General features: G+C 46.1%; 1 protein-coding gene across 1 annotated transcript in view; it reads right to left on the reverse strand.

Annotated features, from left to right (window-relative positions):
- Positions 1–1,790: 1,790 nt before the first annotated feature.
- The window catches only part of IQGAP1 (IQ motif containing GTPase activating protein 1), a 101,359-nt gene continuing 84,008 nt past the window's right edge, over positions 1,791–19,141 (reverse strand). Inside the window, exons 28-38 of the mRNA XM_040642830.1 lie at positions 19,019–19,103; positions 17,751–17,983; positions 17,037–17,169; positions 15,711–15,813; positions 15,070–15,205; positions 14,593–14,680; positions 11,892–12,104; positions 10,768–10,934; positions 8,443–8,565; positions 5,863–5,971; positions 1,791–4,065 (exon numbers count right to left, since the gene is read on the reverse strand). Coding sequence (XP_040498764.1) covers positions 3,952–4,065; positions 5,863–5,971; positions 8,443–8,565; positions 10,768–10,934; positions 11,892–12,104; positions 14,593–14,680; positions 15,070–15,205; positions 15,711–15,813; positions 17,037–17,169; positions 17,751–17,983; positions 19,019–19,103 — 1,504 coding nt within the window. The 3' untranslated portion in view covers positions 1,791–3,951. The remainder of the gene's footprint in view (positions 4,066–5,862; positions 5,972–8,442; positions 8,566–10,767; positions 10,935–11,891; positions 12,105–14,592; positions 14,681–15,069; positions 15,206–15,710; positions 15,814–17,036; positions 17,170–17,750; positions 17,984–19,018; positions 19,104–19,141) is intronic.

Genomic DNA, 19,141 nt, shown 5'->3' on the forward strand with positions numbered 1-19,141 from the left:
CAACACGGATGGACCTACAGAGTATTATGCTAAGAGAAGTCAGAGAAAGACATATACCATATGATTTCACTCACGTGGGACCTAAAAACAAAAACAAAAACAAAAAACCCAAAATAAATGAAGAAAAACAATCAAACTCCTACAGGGAACAAATTGACGGTTGTGGGTGGGTGAGTGAAATAAAGGGGATTAAGACGTACAAACTTCCAGTAAGTCATGGAGGTGGAAAGTACCACATACAGGGGCGCCTGGCCAGCTCCGTCAGAGGAGCCGCAACTCTTGATCTCGGGGTTGTCAGTTCGAGCCCCACGTTGGGCGTGAAGAGCACTTAAAAATAAAATCTTAAAAAAAAAAAAAAAAAAGGAAAACACAGCACAGGCACTAGTAAGACCGTCATAACGCTTGGTGAGAGAGACTGCGCCTATATGGTGAGCACTGAGCGTACAGAAAAATGGACAGGGGGTTCTGCCGCATACCTTTGAAAGTGAAGGGATTTTTGTCTTGAACTTCGCAGTATGTGGGCAGTTGCACAATTCATTATTTTTTTTTTTTTTTTAGATTTTATTTATTTATTTGACAGAGATAGAGACAGCCAGCGAGAGAGGGAACACAAGCAGGGGGAGTGAGAGAGGAAGAAGCAGGCTCATAGCGGAGGAGCCTGATGTGGGGCTCGATCCCATAGCACCAGGATCACGCCCTGAGCCGAAGGCAGACGCTTAACCGCTGTGCCACCCAGACGCCCCGCACAATTCATTATTTAAAGCTTAAAATTTAGATGTCAAATTTAAAATCCGTGGAGGGGTACAGTTGCCCCAAATTCCCCATACATTTGCACAGGCATAAAGGCAGAAGGGGCGCAGCTGTGGGGCGTCAGGGGCACCCACTGTCTGCCCACATCACTGGGGACTCCTGCGTCCTTTCCTCCCATTTCCCCTGATCCTGATAAGCACCTCTCTACCTCCCTCGGTTTCTTTGCAGGACAACATAGAGCCCAAGTTGTCTCAGTGACAGAGCCGTGGAGAGCAGCTCCCGCACTTCAGGAGGAGAAAAGCAGGGCTTGGGGGACACGGTGCTGGGCCTGCTGCCCAGGGGCTCTGCTCCCACCACAGCACCCACCGCTCTTCCNCTCACACAGACTGCCATCTCCCATTTTCCACTGCTGTTTACTTTAGAGGTATTCTGTTTTTCCTCTTATTTCCTAGTCCCTAATTTTCCAATAGAGTCTGGCCACAGTTTATAAACACAACAGGATGCTTATATACATGTTTGTATTTCTGAGTGAGGCTGTCCCCTGGGGCCTTACTTAAAAGGAAGCCACTTCCCCCCCCCCCTTTGCTGTTTACTTTTTCCATATGCAAACTCCCCTAGTCCCTTCTGGTGACTTGTGTGGCGCAGAGAAGCCCCACCCGAGGGACCTCCCAAGACCGCGGGCTCCGCACCTTGTGTGCTGCTGCTTCTAGAACAGAATCCCTTGCTGCAGCGGTTTTGAACTTCCCGCCATCAGCCAACCAGAGGCGGTGGTAGTACGTGTGCTCTCCCCACCCCCTATTTCTTTTTCCGGTGAGGCTACTTGAAGCAGATGACACTTAAAAAAGGCTAAACTCACTCCCGTGTTCAAACATCCCTTTGCGATAATTCGGTGAATTGCTGGCTGACTTGGGTTTGCCTCTTCGGAAAGACTCGAAAGGGGGTTGTTTTCTGTTGTGGTTTTCAATCATTCAATCTCGCTCTAGTCAACGCTGTTGAACAGGAACTGCTAACAATGAAACTGAGAAAAATAAACACAAACATGAACAAATGACCTTTTATTTCATACAGAGATACAAAGGCAATTGTGTGCAGCAATCTGATGGGCAGTCCAAACGGTTGGAAGTAACTTCAGGATAAATGTCACGATAGCCGGTGGAAGAGAAGGTCAGAGGCAGAGGCATGAGGCCGGGAACGCTACGGCTAATAAATCGGAGGAGGAAGAGCTATGTGGTTTCAACGCCGTGACGTGCGCCCGTCTGGGCATTCTCCATGCTATTTTAACCATAATTCTGCAGTTACCACCAAACTCTTGAAGTGCATTTCGTGCTATTTTGCATTAGGACTTGTATCAAGGAGACTACAACCCTCACAAACAACGGAAACACCGTATTTTATTAAAGGAGTTGTAAACTTTGCTCATGGTCTGTCGTGGATGTGGTCTTGGGGGTCTGACAGCAGCGGGGATCGGTCCCCTGTTAAGGTAGAGGGGTTGACACTTTGGTTGGTCCCAGTTCTTGGGGTGCTGCTACTTGGAATAGCATCTGTTTTTGATCTGAGGAAAATATTCACTAAAACACCAGGTCAGGCTGGCGGTGCGCCACACCTCACCTCTTCCCCTTTGCAGCGTGTGAGCTCAGACAACTCACGTTTGCATGGCGGTGGCGCTGAGTAAATGGTCTCTCGTGAAGAACACCTCTCCAGTGCTCACATTTGTAACAGGGACACATCACAGGATTTGTTATTAACGAAACAGTTTATTGGCTTTCAATATACATCAGTAAATCTTTAAATGTAAGTTTATTTTGTTAAACTTTATGTTCTATGATAAAAGAATACTGAACCCAAACATCAGAGAAAATGGAGGCTCAGTAGCATGATTTCCAACATATTTTCCTGGATAAAGAGTTTGTTTTTTTTCTTTAAGTATATGACTTTTTATGTAGTAACAAAAGCTTCCTAAATTCAGTGTTTAGAACTGAATTGTTTCTGACTAAACCCAGAAAATGGGAGCTCATAAAATAAAGGCACAGCGTGGGCAGCAAGAGAAGAGAGAGAAGTGGGGAAAAGAGCTCTTAATACCAAGTTAACGTTGGTTGGTTGGTTTTGTTTGTTTTGTTTCAGTCTATTTAAGGCAGGATTATCTCCCTGTAACCCCGTAGATAAACCCTAGTGTTTCAGCTATGTAAGAAAGTTCTAAGAGTTCAGATATACAGATAAGCCAATTTTTAAAAACCCTTTTCTTACAGTATTCTAAAGGCTTTTAAAGCATTATATAAATCTTCAAAATTCCTATCACCCACATTTCAAGAAGTAAATCTACACTTTAATAAGGCACTCTTGAGATATAAAACAGTTTTGAAGACAATTACACTCTACGCTAGGGCTGGCCCGTCCCTCTGCCACAGGACAGAGTGGACTGGACTCCTCCCGGAACGGAGCCCCCCTCTGTACATGAGCACGAACAAGCAGGCACCGCAGGCGAACACACCTAGACAGCCGGGGGTTATCAGTGGGGCTCTCCTGCCCGCTGAGCAGAGACCTACACCAACAGCACTGTTCACATTTAATGGTGACATTTAAAAGCCGTGTCTCCCCTATGCTAGAAATGTTTCCTCTGAACACAGAACAGTGACTTCTGTTAGTTCCTGTGCATAAGGAAAACAGAGTGGAAGAGAACCAAAGAGCCCATGGATCCTTCCCTTTGACCGATGGGATGGAAATATAAAGGAACTTCACCTTTAAATGACAACCTAGTAACTGGAGATGACCCGACATGTGAGTTGTGTGCTCCCATGTGTGTCTGTCAGTAGTGCTGATAGCGCCCGCGTCCAAATAACAAGAGTTCAAGTCCCACCATCCCTGCTGCTAATTCACACAAACACCAAAGTTTACAATAGCGTAATGCAGCCTCTAAGACCGTAACAGTGGAGCGATTTTCGTGGAGCTGCCACTCCTTCCTACGTGGAAGAAAATGAAGGAACAAGAGGGTCAGACTGCACCCGAAATACAATTTCAGTAGGAAGAAAGGGTAACAGAAGTCCCATCAGACGGGCGGGGTTAAAAGTGTGGCATCGGGAGTGTATCAAGTTGAGGCTTTGTTGTGGGCGGGGTCTTGCTTCCCATGAGGAAAGAAGGACCCGAGAAAGGGAACCGTGAGGAGCTTCCTTCCTTCATCCTTCTGGGCTGGCGGCAACGGATCAATTACTTCCCGTAGAACTTTTTGTTGAGGAGGAAGATCAGAAGGTTGACATTTACTTTAGCTCTATTAAATAATTTCATGACCGCAACACCTTCGTACTGTAGCTGCAGCAGGTCCTGTTCAAGAAAACATTTGGACAGTCACACAAGTCTGTGCGATAAGACAAGACACGAGGTGGGGAGGGACCCAGAAGGGATGAGGAATGACAGCCGTGAAGTGGAGTGAGAAAGGAGCGTCGTCCCCTGCACAACCATTTGGAGTTAAGAAGTCATGTGGTTCATACCGAAATACACAAAACATGGAAAGAAAAGCTGCATGTTCATTCATCACACATACTTCCTGTCTCAGAAGTGACAGTAACGTGTCTCCAGTTCATCTAAGTGATGGGGGCCACCTGGAGAAGGTGAAGCATTTCAATCTATGATAAATACACTAATCACTAAAAACAGGACACGGCCACTAATGTCGTCGCAATGGTATCCACTAGAGTCTTACTTTCTATTTCACGGGAGACAGCTTTTATATTCTGAAGGCCAGAGGAAAAGAAAAAGGACAAAATGTTTATTAGGTGCCTACTATGTGCTCAATATTGGGTAAGCACATCAGATAGCATCTTTTTAGGTCCTGATAAAAGTCCTAGAGGTGTGATTATCCCAAGTTTAAAGACGAAGCTCGGAGATGTTCAGTGACTTGCCCAATAGCACTGAGTGGGACGGAGTGGATCTGGATCCGAGTGTAAAGGCCCTGCTTCTCCCACTGCCCCCCACTGGCCAGAGCACACTTAGGAAGTGAGTGGTCTCACCCGTGAACTTCAGAAGAGAGGTGATAAGAAAGCAAGAGTTAAAGCGCTTAAAGAACCCCAAAGTTCACCCAGTTCATCTTCTGGAAAGATCCTAGTGGCTCCATGAGAACGAAGACCCTGGTGTGTCACCTGTGCCTGACGTAACACCTCGCTCCTGATCCTCACTCCATACTTAATGCACCTGAGCACGGACGAACACATGACCCGAGGCCAGCCGCTCGGCCTGTACAACTCTGAAGAGCCTGAAGGCCTAACAGGATCTTCTTCTGCGGGACACCTGGGCATGGGCATCACCGAATCATTTCACTTCTGTTCAGCTAACAAGTGGCGGCTCTACTCACCACGGAGAAGGAAATGAAGACACACCACGGTCCTTAAGGAGCTCACAGTCTGGGGGGCACTAGTCAGAGTGGTAACACGTGTAGACGAATAAAGGAGGGGGCGGGTGTGTGTCGGCATGTGCAGAGATGGCCCGCACCCAGGCTGACAGAGCACAGCAGTGAGCAGCAATGTGAGGAACGGGACGGAACTGATGAGGACAGACACGAAGCCGCGGGAGCCTGGACAAAGCCCAGGTACCTTGCGGTACCCTGGTGCCTTTCTAATGTGTAAAAACTAGAGAGATTTCAGAATAAAAATGAGCTAAAATTATGTTATAAAACGATTCATTGCAGAGTTCTTCCCAAATTTAAAACAGGATTCAGTTTACAAAGAAGCAATTTACACACGCCTTGTCAAAAATACACCTTTAAGCCCCTACATCAAATCAAAATGAGAGAAATGATTTCAAGCTACTGAATAGGCTTACAAATTTCTACTATCAATACTTCATCATTTTGTTCAAGGTCAAGGTGCCAGTTCAATTTAGTGGCAACACGAAGTAGCAGCTTCAGATAAAAGAGAAGAACTACTGAGCCGCCAGACGTCTCTAGGGAGAGCAGACCAAGTCAGATGCACGGGAGCCCTTGCGCCTTTCCCGCCTGTGTGGGGCCCGGCTCACTGCTGGGTGTGGACAGCCGTCTGCAGACGGGTCTCCTTACCGACTCTCCTGCCTCGACGAGAACCACCACCTCACATACAGAACTTTCGGTTCTGCGTGGTGCGTACCCACCTGATAATGCAACATAAACGTCTCCATCTGAACGCCCATGAACTTGGCTTTCACTTCAAAGTCTCCGACTTCTTCTGTTGGACTGATTTCAAAGATAACATTCTTAAACCTGTTGAAACATAACATTGTTAAGGGTGTGATTTTTATGTTCTCATATAAAAATATTTTATGAAATGTAGAAAGGAGATTAACAACCTTTCAAGGGGCGCCTGGGCAGCTCAGTTGGTTAAATGTCTGCCTTCAGCTCAGGTCATGATCCCAGGGTCGTGGGATCAAGTCCCGCATCAGGCTCCCTGCTCAGTGGGGAGTCTGCTTCTCCCTCTGCCCCTCCCCCTGTTCATGCTATCTGATAAAAAAAAATTTTTTTTTAATCTACAAGAGTGAAAAGGGATACAAAACAAAGGTCCCAAGTACTTCCACAGGTGGAGCAACGTGGGGCTGCCACTCTAAGTACCACATGCTTGTACTGTGGAGACTTGGGGAGACGCCGGCGAGCTCTCCCTGCAGCCCTTGCGGAAGCGGGAAAGCAGGACCAGGGAGGAAGGCCATGATGGCCTCTGAAGGGATGCCATCACAGGAATTCTCTTGGGCTTCCCCGGGGCCACTGCTGAAATCTAACGATGAAAGCATAACCAAGAGGAAATTAAACTGGAAGGAGAGGGAGGAAAGGCGTGTGTGTGAATGCACGCGCGGTGGAGGACTGCAACAAGTGCGTAAGGAAACAAAAAGGGGTAAGAACAAGAAGAGCCATGAGAGGAGCTGCCATAGATATAAAGGCACTGAGTACCAAGTACCACCAAAGATACACCGCTATTTACCACACACACTGAAGGTATCGCTCATTCTCAACATGTTACAAGCCTGGAAACTGGTGGCAACAGAAGGTGCTATTCCCCGGGTGATCAAAGTACATCAGCCCAGATTACTAGAACTCAACTGTGGAGCAAACTTATCTATTAGGACCAGAGCTGAGAACCACGAATGATGCAAAAGAGGCCACAGAGAAGCTAAGAGAGAGGTCACAAAATCCACGCGCTACAACATGCGCGTCTTACTCAACAGGGGGTCCTCACAGGCCATTCCTTAAAGGTACTTCCTGTAATAATTTTATTTTCACCAGTTTGCTTTGTTATCTGGTTTCTTTCTTTCTTTCAAGATTTTATTTATTTACTTGTTGGGGGGCGGAGGAGAGCACAAGCAGGGGGAGCATCAGGCAGAGGGAGAAGCAGGCTCCCCTTGCTTTAATTTTTCTGATCTTAAAATAAAATCTATTCATTATTGAACTCTGGAAACTGGTAAAGCATGAAGAAAAATAAAAGGCACCTATAATTTCACAAGCCAAAGATAACCACTGAAATGGCGCATATTCTTCTGTGCCTCTGTTTACACAAAGATTATCTAACCACTCACTTATCTGTTCTTTTTAGCATAAATTATAAATATAGTCCTTTATCCCAACTTCTTTCTAGTAACATTTTGAGAATTGTTCACATTCTTTGAAAGCATCCCTTTTAACGGGCACGCAATATTCCATGCTGTAGCTAAAATTTAACCATTCACCTACTGTACAACACTTCAGTTGATTTTACCTTTTATATGATTACACTTGTGGTACATGTTTATATGTAAATCTTTGGTTTTACTTCTGATTATTTTTTATGATAGATGCCTAAAAATGGAGTTTCTGGTCAGAGCATTAAAATTTTTTTCATCCTAAAAAACACAAGACATAAAATTTACCATCCTAACTACTCTTAAGTGTGTAGTTTAGTAGTGTTAAGTATATTCATGTTTTGTTGTGCGACAGATAATCTGGAGCCTTCTCATCGTAAGCGACAGCTCCCCAACCAGTTAACAGGGAGCCTGGGGGGCTCAGTCAGTTAAGTGTCTGCCTTCGGCTTAGGTAGTGACCCCGGGGTCCTGGGATCGAGCCCCCCGTCAGGCTCTCTGCTCAGCGGGGAGCCTGCTTCTCCCTCTCCTCCCTTTGCCCTTCCCCCCTGCTTGTGCTCTCTGACAAATAAATAAATAAAATCTTTAAAAAAATAAAAATTAAAGTTTCTTTTCAAACAAACTTGTTTTAACAGACACAAAACTGGCAAGCTCAGCTGCATAAGGTCACAGGGCCGACGGAGTAGGTACTTAATGCCCCGCTAAAGATAGCCAGGCCCGATCCAGGAACCACACAGAGAGCAAGCTGGCACTTCCCAGGAAAGAGAATGAGGGTAAGGCCCTGATACCCAGCCTCAAGGGGAATAAACTAAACTCCTCTTCTTGTTATACTTATTTATTCTAAGAGATGGCGTCCTCCTTTAAAGAGGAAAGATCAAGACGGGGCCCATACAACAGGTGCAAACACGGCCTGGGGCAAACATTCCACAACTAAGAAATATTTTCCCTTCCATGACAAACAAATTAATTCTGACCATTAGGCCTGCTGCACCTAAATAAATAGATATATAAGTAGATAGAAAACATGAAAACGACCATCCACATAGCAGAAATAAAGGCAGTGAGATAAAGAGATGATAAATACAAAGATCAAGTCAATACATAAGACAAAATAAAAAAGCAAATACTCACTGGTTCACTTGTAGGTCCTCAATTTCCAGAAGGACTCCTTTTTCATGTAGTCTTGCTGCCGTGTATTTCAGAGAAATCTTTTTGCTTTTCTTTCCTTTCATTTCCCTAGGCTTCTTGGAGACCCTTTAAAAAAATCACACGGTATCACTTTCTATCTGTAACTGAGTACTATGAGTCTGTTGGTAGTTCAAGGATATGAGGTCAGAAAACGGACTTCCCAGACACAAGCCTCGGTAACATACCATTTCTAAAATGGCAAATAAGTGTTAGGATTAGCCTGAGCAATCTCTCTGCATAATAGGGGAAGCATTACTAAATTGCTTTTGTCTTTAATTATATTTGCAAATTGTATCTGACAGTCTGTGTCATCTGCCTAGGTCCCTCTTAACACCCAGCACCTACAAGTTAGGTGTGAAGGCTTCTAACACCAGCCTGAAGGAACTGTGCTGAACCCCAAGGGAATCCCTGTAAGCCCCTTGGCTTGGCAGGGCAAAAATAAATGTATCTCAGATTAAGTAATGTTTAGAAGACTTTAAACCAGTGTAGCAAATACAGGGGCGCCTGGGTGGCACAGCGGTTAAGCCTCTGCCTTCGGCTCAGGGCGTGATCCCGGCATTATGGGATCGAGCCCCATATCAGGCTCCTCCACTGTGAGCCTGCTTCTTCCTTTCCCACTCCCCCTGCCTGTGTTCCCTCTCTCGCTGGCTGTCTCTATCTCTGTCAAATAAATAATAAAATCTTTAAAACAACAACAAAAAAAACCAGTGTAGCAAATACAGAGGAACGGGAACAAGGAAAAAGAAACAGACCTTAGCAGACTATTGGGATAATCAAGTTAAGAAGTGATTTTCAAAAGTAAACAAGGGAAAACTAGAGTCTCTGAGAACCAGGGATTTGAGCTCCCACAGAAGGGTCTCCCACAGAAGGGTCTCAAGGGGCAGGAATGCTGGTGAAGGAGTCAAAGGGAGTAACCACTACGGAAGGCAACCGCAGGGTCTATAGAAACTACAACTGTAGAAAATCTTTGATCCTGTGATTCCACATCTAGGAATTTATCTTCAAAAATATGCCCACATTTGCAAAATAACCTACGTATAAGAGGTTATTAGGTGAGAATTTTTAAAGTAAATAACTGGAAACAACACAAATGTCCATCATTAGAGACCTGATTATATCAACTGTTGTATCTGTGTATGCAGTGGGATACCACACAGCCATTAAATAAGAAAGGAGGACCTAGCTCTGTCTGCTTAGAACGTCTAGAAGCAATGACGCCCTGTGGCAATGAGCACATCTAGTGCCTGGATCCTGGTCTCTAAACACCCTTTTTCATTAGAAGGTGCCAGGAGAATGCTTGGAGAAATAGCTAATTCCGAGCCCGGGGAGGGGAAAGTACAAGTTGAACCAGGAACACCTGTGAAGTCCGGAAGTGCTCCAAGAACGAGGCAGAAAGGTCAAAAGGTCACAGGAGCCAGCTCTGCAAGCTGGGTTGGGTGGGCCTGACTTTTATCCCAGCACATCAGCCCTGCCTCACCTCAGTCTTCCAGAGAGGAGGAGGAGGAGGAGGAGGAGGAGGAGGAGGAGGGAGAGGGGGAGAGAGAGAGAGAGAGAGAGAGAGAGAGAAAGAGAGAGAGCGCTCCACTGCGGGTAGAAGAGTAAGGAAGCCAGAGAAGGGGAGCTCATGTGGCAAAATGTCAAAAACAGGTGAATCTAGGTGAAAGGTGTACAGGTGTTTATTGTTCTATTCTCTCAACCTTTCTCAAGCTGGAACATTCTTAAATTAAAAACTGAAAGTACAAAATAAACTAACCCTAGGTAGTAGTGCAAGTAGAACTTGCACCTACCACCCCATCCCTCTGGATCCTCAGTTTCCCTCCCTATAAAATGGGCGTGTTGCTGGTTGTCGTTGGCACCAGCTGGGAAAAAGCTGGGGTCTGGGATCCTGTCCCCAGGAAGTGTAGAGAGGGGCCAGGGGATCGAAGCGTCTATCATATTCCTTACGTGATTTTGAGGTACATCCAGGTTTGGGGAGCACTAACTAACCTCCTTCTGTGATTCTTTCATTTCTAGGACTAAGAAGTTACTTTAGAACAAGGGGTGCTTAGAAATAAGCATCCTTGAAACCCCCCCTACATTATTTATTCACATCATACAACAACAAATGGACCTAGGAAATCAAAACAATTAGAAGCAAAATAAAGAATTAAAGCAATCAATAGACCCAGCATGTTTTAAGTAAAAAACTTCCAAGGTCACTTCAGTTGTCTCTACTTCTTTTTCCCCTGACATTGATTCTTAAACAAACAAACAAACAAACAAACTCACTTGCCCTTGCTGGCCAAGTTATCCAAGCAGGTTTTGATATAGCTTTTGTAGTAATCCACTTGCTCTCCGTAGAAAGTGGCCTTCGAGTTCAGAGCAGCGTATGTTTGCTGCAATTTCACCAGCTCGGCCTTCCTCCTCTGTCGGTATCTCCGCTGATTCCGAATGTCCTAAGACACAATTACTAAAATTAGGAAAATGATGGTAGGTATCACGTGCTTCTTGAATCATCCATACTAGAGCCCAGCAGTGCTTAACTGCTTGCATGACCGTACTTTCTTAGCAGGCAGCAATTTTTTTTTTTTAAGATTTCATTTATTTATGAGAGAGAGAGAGAGAGAAAGAGGGAGAGAGAGAGAGTACAAGAGCAGGGAGGGGCAGAGGCAGAGGGAGAAGCAAACTCCCTGCTAAGCCGGGAGCCCGATGCAGGCTCAATCCCAGGACCCCCGAGATCACGAGCTGAGCTGAAGGAATGTGCTTAACCAACTGAGCCACCCAGGTGCCTCAGAACACACGGCAATTTATGTTCAAAAATTAGCAAAGAAATTCAGATCTCTTCCATTTTTCCCCATCTGTATTTTCTAGAGGTGGGGAAATGTGTTACTTTTACAGACTTCCACGTTCTTAAAATTTACTTGCAAAGCTGGTTTAACCTCTTAAATATGTTGTCAGGAGAGGGAAGGAAAGGTCATTTTGCCACATCAATTACCAAGCTCCCTGATGTGCATGGTATCACCTTACTGGGCCAGCAGTGAACACCTACACTCTGGGCCCACACCAGAGTCCCTTACTTGTGAAGATTCACACAAATCAAGGATTTCATGACCAACTGGATGTGAATTTCTGCGTCATAGTAGTCAATAAAAACATCTAGAGGAATTCTTTAAGGCCGAAGAGATACCGAGACACAGGAAGCTCTAATTCGGGTCTTCTCCCTCTTGATTCAGGCCATTAAAGGGCAGGCAAGGCCCACGTGTTGCAGAAGTCAAAACCAAGTCCTCAGAGGAGAGGACCCTAACCTCTCTGCGCACTGAAGGCGTGCTGTCATCTGAACAGCACCGTCACTTCACGAGCCTCTGAGACAGGTTTACCCATGTCCAGGCCATCCCTGTCCCCCCATGCAGTACCTTGGCAATGTCGTTGATCAGCTCCTGGTATCTGTTCTTTGGGTCCACCGTCCCAAGCTCCGTGAGCTTCTTCAAGCCCGACTGGATCTTATCCTTCTTCTCCTGCAGAGTGAGGTTGCTGTCTTCCTTTACGAATTTTGACTTTTTCATCTTGTCAGGAGTTTTGGCATCACGAATAGCACGTCTCTGCATGGCCCTCTGATGTTCTGCTTCCTACAGATACAGAGAAGAGAAAGAAGGTGCTGGCAAGTTCACCACACTAATCTAAAACCTGCGTCTACAGAGCATATCCACACCTGAATTTATACAGCTCTGAAACTCCGTTCTGGAAACAGAGAGAACAAACCCGCCCTCTGACAACTGACAGAGAAACTGCATGGAGCACACGCAGGTCTCTTTCCATCTTGAAGAGATCACACCGATGAAGTCACAAGGCCTCGCAGGACCTCTTTCCTGGATTCTCACACTGGGCTCCAGTGGCTGTAAAATCCCTTGTTTTTTTCCTATCACATCTGGAGACATGAGAGCCATTTAATTTTCCTTGAAACACAGCTTCGTCTGAATATTATAACCACACCACGGCAACATCAGTGCTCAGCTGATTCTTGCTAATGCTTTTTGCCACCTTGGTCGGGCTGGATCATGCTGAAGGCCTCCCTCTGCTTTCAAACATGCTGCAAATGCCATTATCTAGAGAATGAAAAGTTCTTCCCTTGCTCCTTCTTTCCCGGTCAACATCCAACGTTTGCCCGTTATGTCCCTGCCTGACGTGACCCACACCGCTGGTCTGTCTTTTGGGGCTTTCTTCCTTCTTTAGCTCCTTGCAACCTGGCTTCTGCTTCTCCGCTCTCATGGCCAATTACCACTCCCCGCCCCGAACCCAGTGCTTTTTCTTAGTTGTCACCTCGCTCGTACCCTCTGCATTTTCTCTTTGCCCTAGGCATGGCTTTGGTACCTCCAAGGGACCTGTGACAGTTTCTCTCTCACTGTTCACTCTCAACACTTCAGTGGTCACCTCTACGCTGACAGATCCCACATCTCTGTGGCTAAGGCTCTGGTACCGCATTCTGAACCGTTTGTACGGAGATCCTCACATTTGCAATGGTTTGTAATTCCTCCCAGACCAGAGCGATTCCCTCTCGCCGATTGCCCTTCCCTCCTAATGCCAATGGCACTCTGCATCACACAAGGTGAAGAGCATAAGTCAGACAGAACTTGATCCAAGACTGGTTCTGCCTCCACACGCGGACGATCTTGGGCCAGTTATGTGACCTCTAAGGGTCTCAGACTCCTCAACTGCAACGTGAGGATGGAAAGACTCATCTCACAGGGATAGTGGGAGGAGGAAATGAAAGAACACAGGGGGAAGCACCAAACTAACAGCAGGCTCTCATTAAAGACTGGTTCCGCCTTCCCTGCTTCAAACTCCCTCCCGGGCTGAACAAGCTGCAGCTGTCTGTGATGATTCTATTCTTGTCCCTCCCACACATCTAGTCAGTAATCAATCATAGCATCTAAAAGCTGAGAATTCATTAAAAACAGTGGTTTTCAAAGAGTCCTCCATGCAGCTATAAGGGATTCCCACAGGTACCCGGAGTCCCAGAGGGCGGGGCTGTGAGGACTCCATTCTTGGCGCTACCAGAGTAGTTTCCATTTTTCGTGCTTTATATTTGCGCTTCCAAGTAAACTCTCATCTAACAAAAAGGATTCCTATGCTCTACATTTAAAAAAATGACTCGACCTACTTTTTGCATTTTGCAAAAAGTGGTCTTAAACAGGAAGTGCCTCATCCATCCCTTCCCACTGCCAAGCCATGCCCCAACCACCTGGGCCCGGGACTTCACCACACACCTAGATTGCTCGACTACTGTCTGCTCTGACAGCCCTGCCTAACTGATCAGTATTAAATGGTCCCAAGGTTACAAAAGCTCTTTACTCTGTATCTGTCCGGTGCTACTTATTTGTTGTCTTACTCCTCACTACTCACCGTCACCCACGTCTTCATTCTAGAAATGTCAGTCTGATCACATCATGCCCTTCCCTCCTTCATGCCTCTGTTTGCGTGGACTCTCCTGCCCAAGACGCCTCTTGTCTTAGCGCACACCCAGATCCCATCCACGCCTCCTAAGCATGGATCAAGTCCTGCTTCTTCCTGATGCTTTGCTCCTTGCTGGCCTCTTTCCTGAACTTCTGGCATTTTTATAGCCAACATCAAAGTCAATTTTTAATGGTTTTCTAATGATTTCAGGTCTATATACCACATTTCTCCAACTAGATCATGAGTTGAGTTTAGAAGCCACATTCTGTACTCCTCTGTACCAAGACACTTAAGAAAATTCTAATGATATAATAATATTCAATTACTAGACAGACTGGCTGATTCTGCCTCAGTTAATTAAATTAACACACACACACACACACACACACACACACACACACAGAACACATGATGTGCCGTGAGCCTTCCGCCCTAAGAGCGTCTGCCTCTCAATGTAGGAGCCAACAACTTTCTCAGCAGGCCCTAGCCACCACCTTGCCCAGGTCATCCAATGGTTCATGGGTCCGATAACTGTGTTCTGGTCCACCCACAGGGAAGCATCTCCTAGCATCTGTGTTCCACCCTCCCCCCCAGCCCTGGCACACACCCATCATGGGAGCATCTGTGCCCCTTGTTATGGAAGGTTAAACCCCTAAGTTTTACCTGTTCACTGGTGGCTGGGGTTTCTAGGATTTCAGTCAAGGTCTCGCCTGGCTGGAACCGGATGACATCCACAATTAAACGTTTCGTGCTGAAAGGAGGTGGGGGAAGAGTGTCAAGGTCACCAGGTGCTCCGCCTTCCCCTGAATGGAGCTAAGCAGCAGCAGTACGCACTTCACCTCACAGAGGTCCCGCCCCGCAGCTGCGAGCACAAGGCACTCGAGGCCCCAGACTTATTTATGCGACAACAAGAGCATGGGCACCAGGCTGAGGATCTCTTGTGTCAATTTCACTTCAGCCTCGTATTAGCAAATGCAGCAGGTAAGTCCTGTGCCGAGTATAACAGATAAGGTGACCAGAATCATGACAGGCTTAAAAGGCCAAGGTGATGGTTTCAGGTATGAACAAGTGGGCGTGGCTGCCAAGGCCAAGGCCTCGCCACGCTGTGTTTACCTCGTTCTTCCCACAGCGGGTACTCACTTCAGCAGGATCGTCCGGGCGTCCATTTCTGCATTCTCATCCCCAGGCACATCAAACTTGTTGGTCAGCGTGAGAGACACTTCTGTCTTAGCCAGCGCCTCCTTATTGGGGTCATTTAAATTGCCAGCGCTCTCCCCTACGGTTTGGGGAGAGTAGAGAGGATCAGTGTAACAAAGAGAGGAGATACTGGAGAGGAGACGTTAACACGAGGGTAAGAAAATGCGGGCCTAAGAAGATACTTGAATAAGCCAACATGTACGCTGTGGCAAGGACACCCTCTTGCTGAGAAATAAAGAAACTAGGTGCCAAATGATAAAAGCAAAGGATCCATACTAAAATAATTTCATAAATGTTAACAAGTCACTTTAATAATTGTAAATGACAAATCTCTCCTAAGATATTCTGTTCATTTCCTTTATAGGACTTCTAATTTAATTATAGGATTATGTGTATAACATCCACACTTAAAAGTCTCTCTTCCACTGGACCTCAGTTCCTCACAGACAGGGGGGGACCACATCTGTTTTCTTCCCTCACGCACACTCAGAGCTGGAGCGGCACAGGGACGGACAACGTGGCAGTTACAGCCTTCCCCCAGCACCTTCCCTGTCATCTTCTGGGTAGTTAAGTCAGAACTTTACCTATCAGGGACTCGATGGTAGGCACCTCGCCCAAGTCGTCCAGCAGCTCGTGGATGGGATCGTTGTGTTCCGGAGCAATGGCGTCCTGATGATCCAACAGGAGCTGCATTGGACACCCAGGAGTCAAGTCCGTGAACGTGACACAGCCCATCAGCCCTCAGCCCCACCAACCAGGCTGAACAGCACAGAAGGTGTCAGATAACAAAGCTCCTGCATCCAAAGAACTGACAGGCCAATCCCCAGCGAACTAGCCCCAGTAAACAATATAACACATAGAGCATCACGCTGGCCTCTGTTGAATAACTTATGGGATAATGCACGGAGGAAATACCGGTATTCTCTCAACCTGGCAGACAGAAGGGATTTAAGTGGACCCTACACGGAAAAGAACAACAAACCCCACAGAATTCAACATCCAAAGTCACAATGTGCCCTACAACAAGTTCAAGTAACTCACATGCATACCTGCACTTAATGCGTGCTGTTTACAGTATCTCTTAGTTCAGAGACAAGTGCACCGGACCCATGTTGTCCTCATCTTAGGGGCACTGAAGCAGAGCCTTTAAGACACTATTACCCCAAGGGACACCCTCAGAGAGGGTAATACCTGAAATTTACTTTACCTTTCTTTAAAAAATTAATTTATTTATTTGTCAGAGAGAGAGAGAGCATGAGTGCACAGGCAGGGGGAGCGGCAGGCAGAGGGAGAGGGAGAAGCAGGTTCCCTGCTGAGCAGGGAGCCTGACGTGGGGCTCAATCCCAGGACCCTGGGATCACGACCTGAGCCAAAGGCAGACGTTTAACTGACTGAGCCACCCAGGTACCCCTCCTTTAAATTTTATGTATTTCCTCATTACCTGTTCTATATAGCCCCGAAGGAGAAAGGAATGAATTATAAAAATGCTGGGGAAAAAAGAGGCACCCAAGGGAAAAATCACTCTAAGGGACACAGAGGAAAAAGTGGGTATTTTAGATATTAGAAAAATAACACCAGGCCAAGATAAACAGAAGGAACAACAAAAACAGTATTTTAACAAGTCCCTAGATCGGCGCTCACAGCGCAGATTCTGGAGCCCACCCGTGGCGACTCTGTTTCAGCAGGCCTGTGGTGCCCAGGTGACTGTGATGCAGAGGGCCTGGGATGACTTTGAGACACTTAGCAGATCTCGTTAATACGCAAAGAAAGGGAAACAACAAGGCAGATGTGATGTCAGCAAGATTAAAGGAAGGCGAGGTATCTGGCTTTCCAGAGATGTTAAGCAGCACCCAGGGAAGGCAATTAAGGCTAGAGCAACGAAATTAAGTAATTAAAGAAAAAATACTTACAGTGTGGGTGTTGATGATTTCACCAATGGAAATGTAGATCACTGGTTTGGTAAGGGTCACTAAATCAGAATATTCATCCACATTAAATTTATCCTGAAGCTCTGGGACATCACAAGCAGTTTGGAAAAACCGTCTGCAAATAAACAAGAGAGCCAGATCCCCGGGTGACACATATGTGCGGAGTTGGCGAGAGGACATCCCACAAACCACTGAAGCAATGATTCAAAGAGAAGACTGTCAAGCCCGGTGATTCTAGAGAAGCTGCACATGTTTGCCGCTTCATGGCCTTGGGGTGGTAGTTCTAATAACTTCTCCCTCCACCCAGTTTTAATTCCACCCACAAGAACTGCTCAACCGGAGCATTTGCGAACACCGGAGTCATTAGGCAAACCACCTTTATCTCTAAGACAATGCCCTGAACTCACAACTGGATGTTTAATTTACAAATGTTGAAAGCACTCTCCAATTCTTCTCTGATTACAAATTAACACGTGCCTAATGCAGGTCCACTGCTTTTATGTAAAGTGCGGTCTATTTCATTGGAATACATTTTAACAGCTCAAAATCCTCTGTCACCCCCCAGGGGCTATGAGTACATCAAACAGGTATCCTACAGCATGGCAGGGTCCAGAGAAAGCTAAGTATGGTATTTATCTTGTCCTGGGACTCAGAGATAGAAACACGCCCACAAGTACCTTGCTCCTTTCCCCCTACCTGAATTTCTGGTAGGACTGGGAGAGATACTCATTAATGATGCCCAGGTGAGCATTATCTCCCAGAAACATCTTATTGGAAGCTGCATGCTGCAGCATCTTCGCAATGGAGCCAAGATTTCGGCGTTGGTCCGTGGTGAGCTGGCCTCCTGCCGACAGGTCAATGATGTCAAAGGCATCAGGAGCAACAATGGCTGGATTCATGTATCGATAGTAAAGCAAGTTACCGATAATCTGGGAACAGATGGAAAAGAAAGACGGGTGTTAAAAACCACTCCACCAAGTAAGCCACAAACAACTTTGCTAGCAAAGAAAACCCGAAAATGCAGTCCTGTGAGGAAAAATAAACACTATGCACGCACACACGCATGCATGCATGCACGCATGCACACACTCTCTCTCAAGGTCTGAAACTAAAACAACCGAACATCCCTCGGTTGGATACAGAGAAAAAGGAAATGAGAACAGAACTGAGTATCACTACAGTGAAAGAGCTGGTTCAGAAGGTAACAACGATAGACTTAAAGTCTGTCACTGAGCATTTCAGGGCAGCCTCTGTTCACATATCATGGCAGCTAAGGCTGCGGTCGCCCATGTGACCTAATCAGCACAGTGTAATTTGTCCAACCCCCACCATCCTCATGCTGCAGACTTCAACGGTGGACAAGTTCATGCCTCTGAAATTAAAGTCACTCAACACACATCTCCTCCACAGAAGATTTCAAGGACAGTCACAGCATTTCCCCTGGAGTTTCATTCAAAAAAAAAAAAAAAAAATTAATTCACCTGAATAGAAAGTCTAGAATCGAGGCCTCATTGTAGAAAAGCACAGAACTAGGAGAGAGAAGAAAAAAGCGTTCAGATTAAGGGGGGAAAAAAAAAAAGGGAAAGAGCACAGCCAAGTAAGAAAAAGAGTTATCAGCAACAGCCTTAGCAGAAACAATGGTGCTTGCTGCATTCACCCGGCCACCGGCAGAGGGAGCAATTCTTCAGAGAAAAGACAGGACTCGAGAAATTTATCTTAAGACAGGAAAATCCACCTCTACTTGTTGGGCGTCTGTGTGCCAAACAATAAAGGAACTATGTAGGGACTAAGAGTGGTATCATTTACTGTTGACAGTCACTTTCAAGAGCTCACAACCAACGGGGAGCTACTGCCGGAATCTATGCTTGCGCACTTGCTGCAGGTCTCAGGTCGGGCCTTGTCTTCTAACGTTTTCCTCAAAGGGCTACTGGAGGACAAGGATGTGCCAGTGTCCAGATTCTTACCTTCAGCAGCTCATCCTCACCGGCATCAGGGAACTTCTCGTGTAACGAGTCCTTCAGCACTTTAGCAATGAAGCGCATCCCGTAACTGTGGGATGGACAAAACTCAATGAGAGCAGCCGGGGC

Source organism: Ursus maritimus, unplaced genomic scaffold, assembly GCF_017311325.1.
Source record: "Ursus maritimus isolate PB19 unplaced genomic scaffold, ASM1731132v1 scaffold_27, whole genome shotgun sequence".
NCBI classification, from domain to species: domain Eukaryota; kingdom Metazoa; phylum Chordata; class Mammalia; order Carnivora; family Ursidae; genus Ursus; species Ursus maritimus.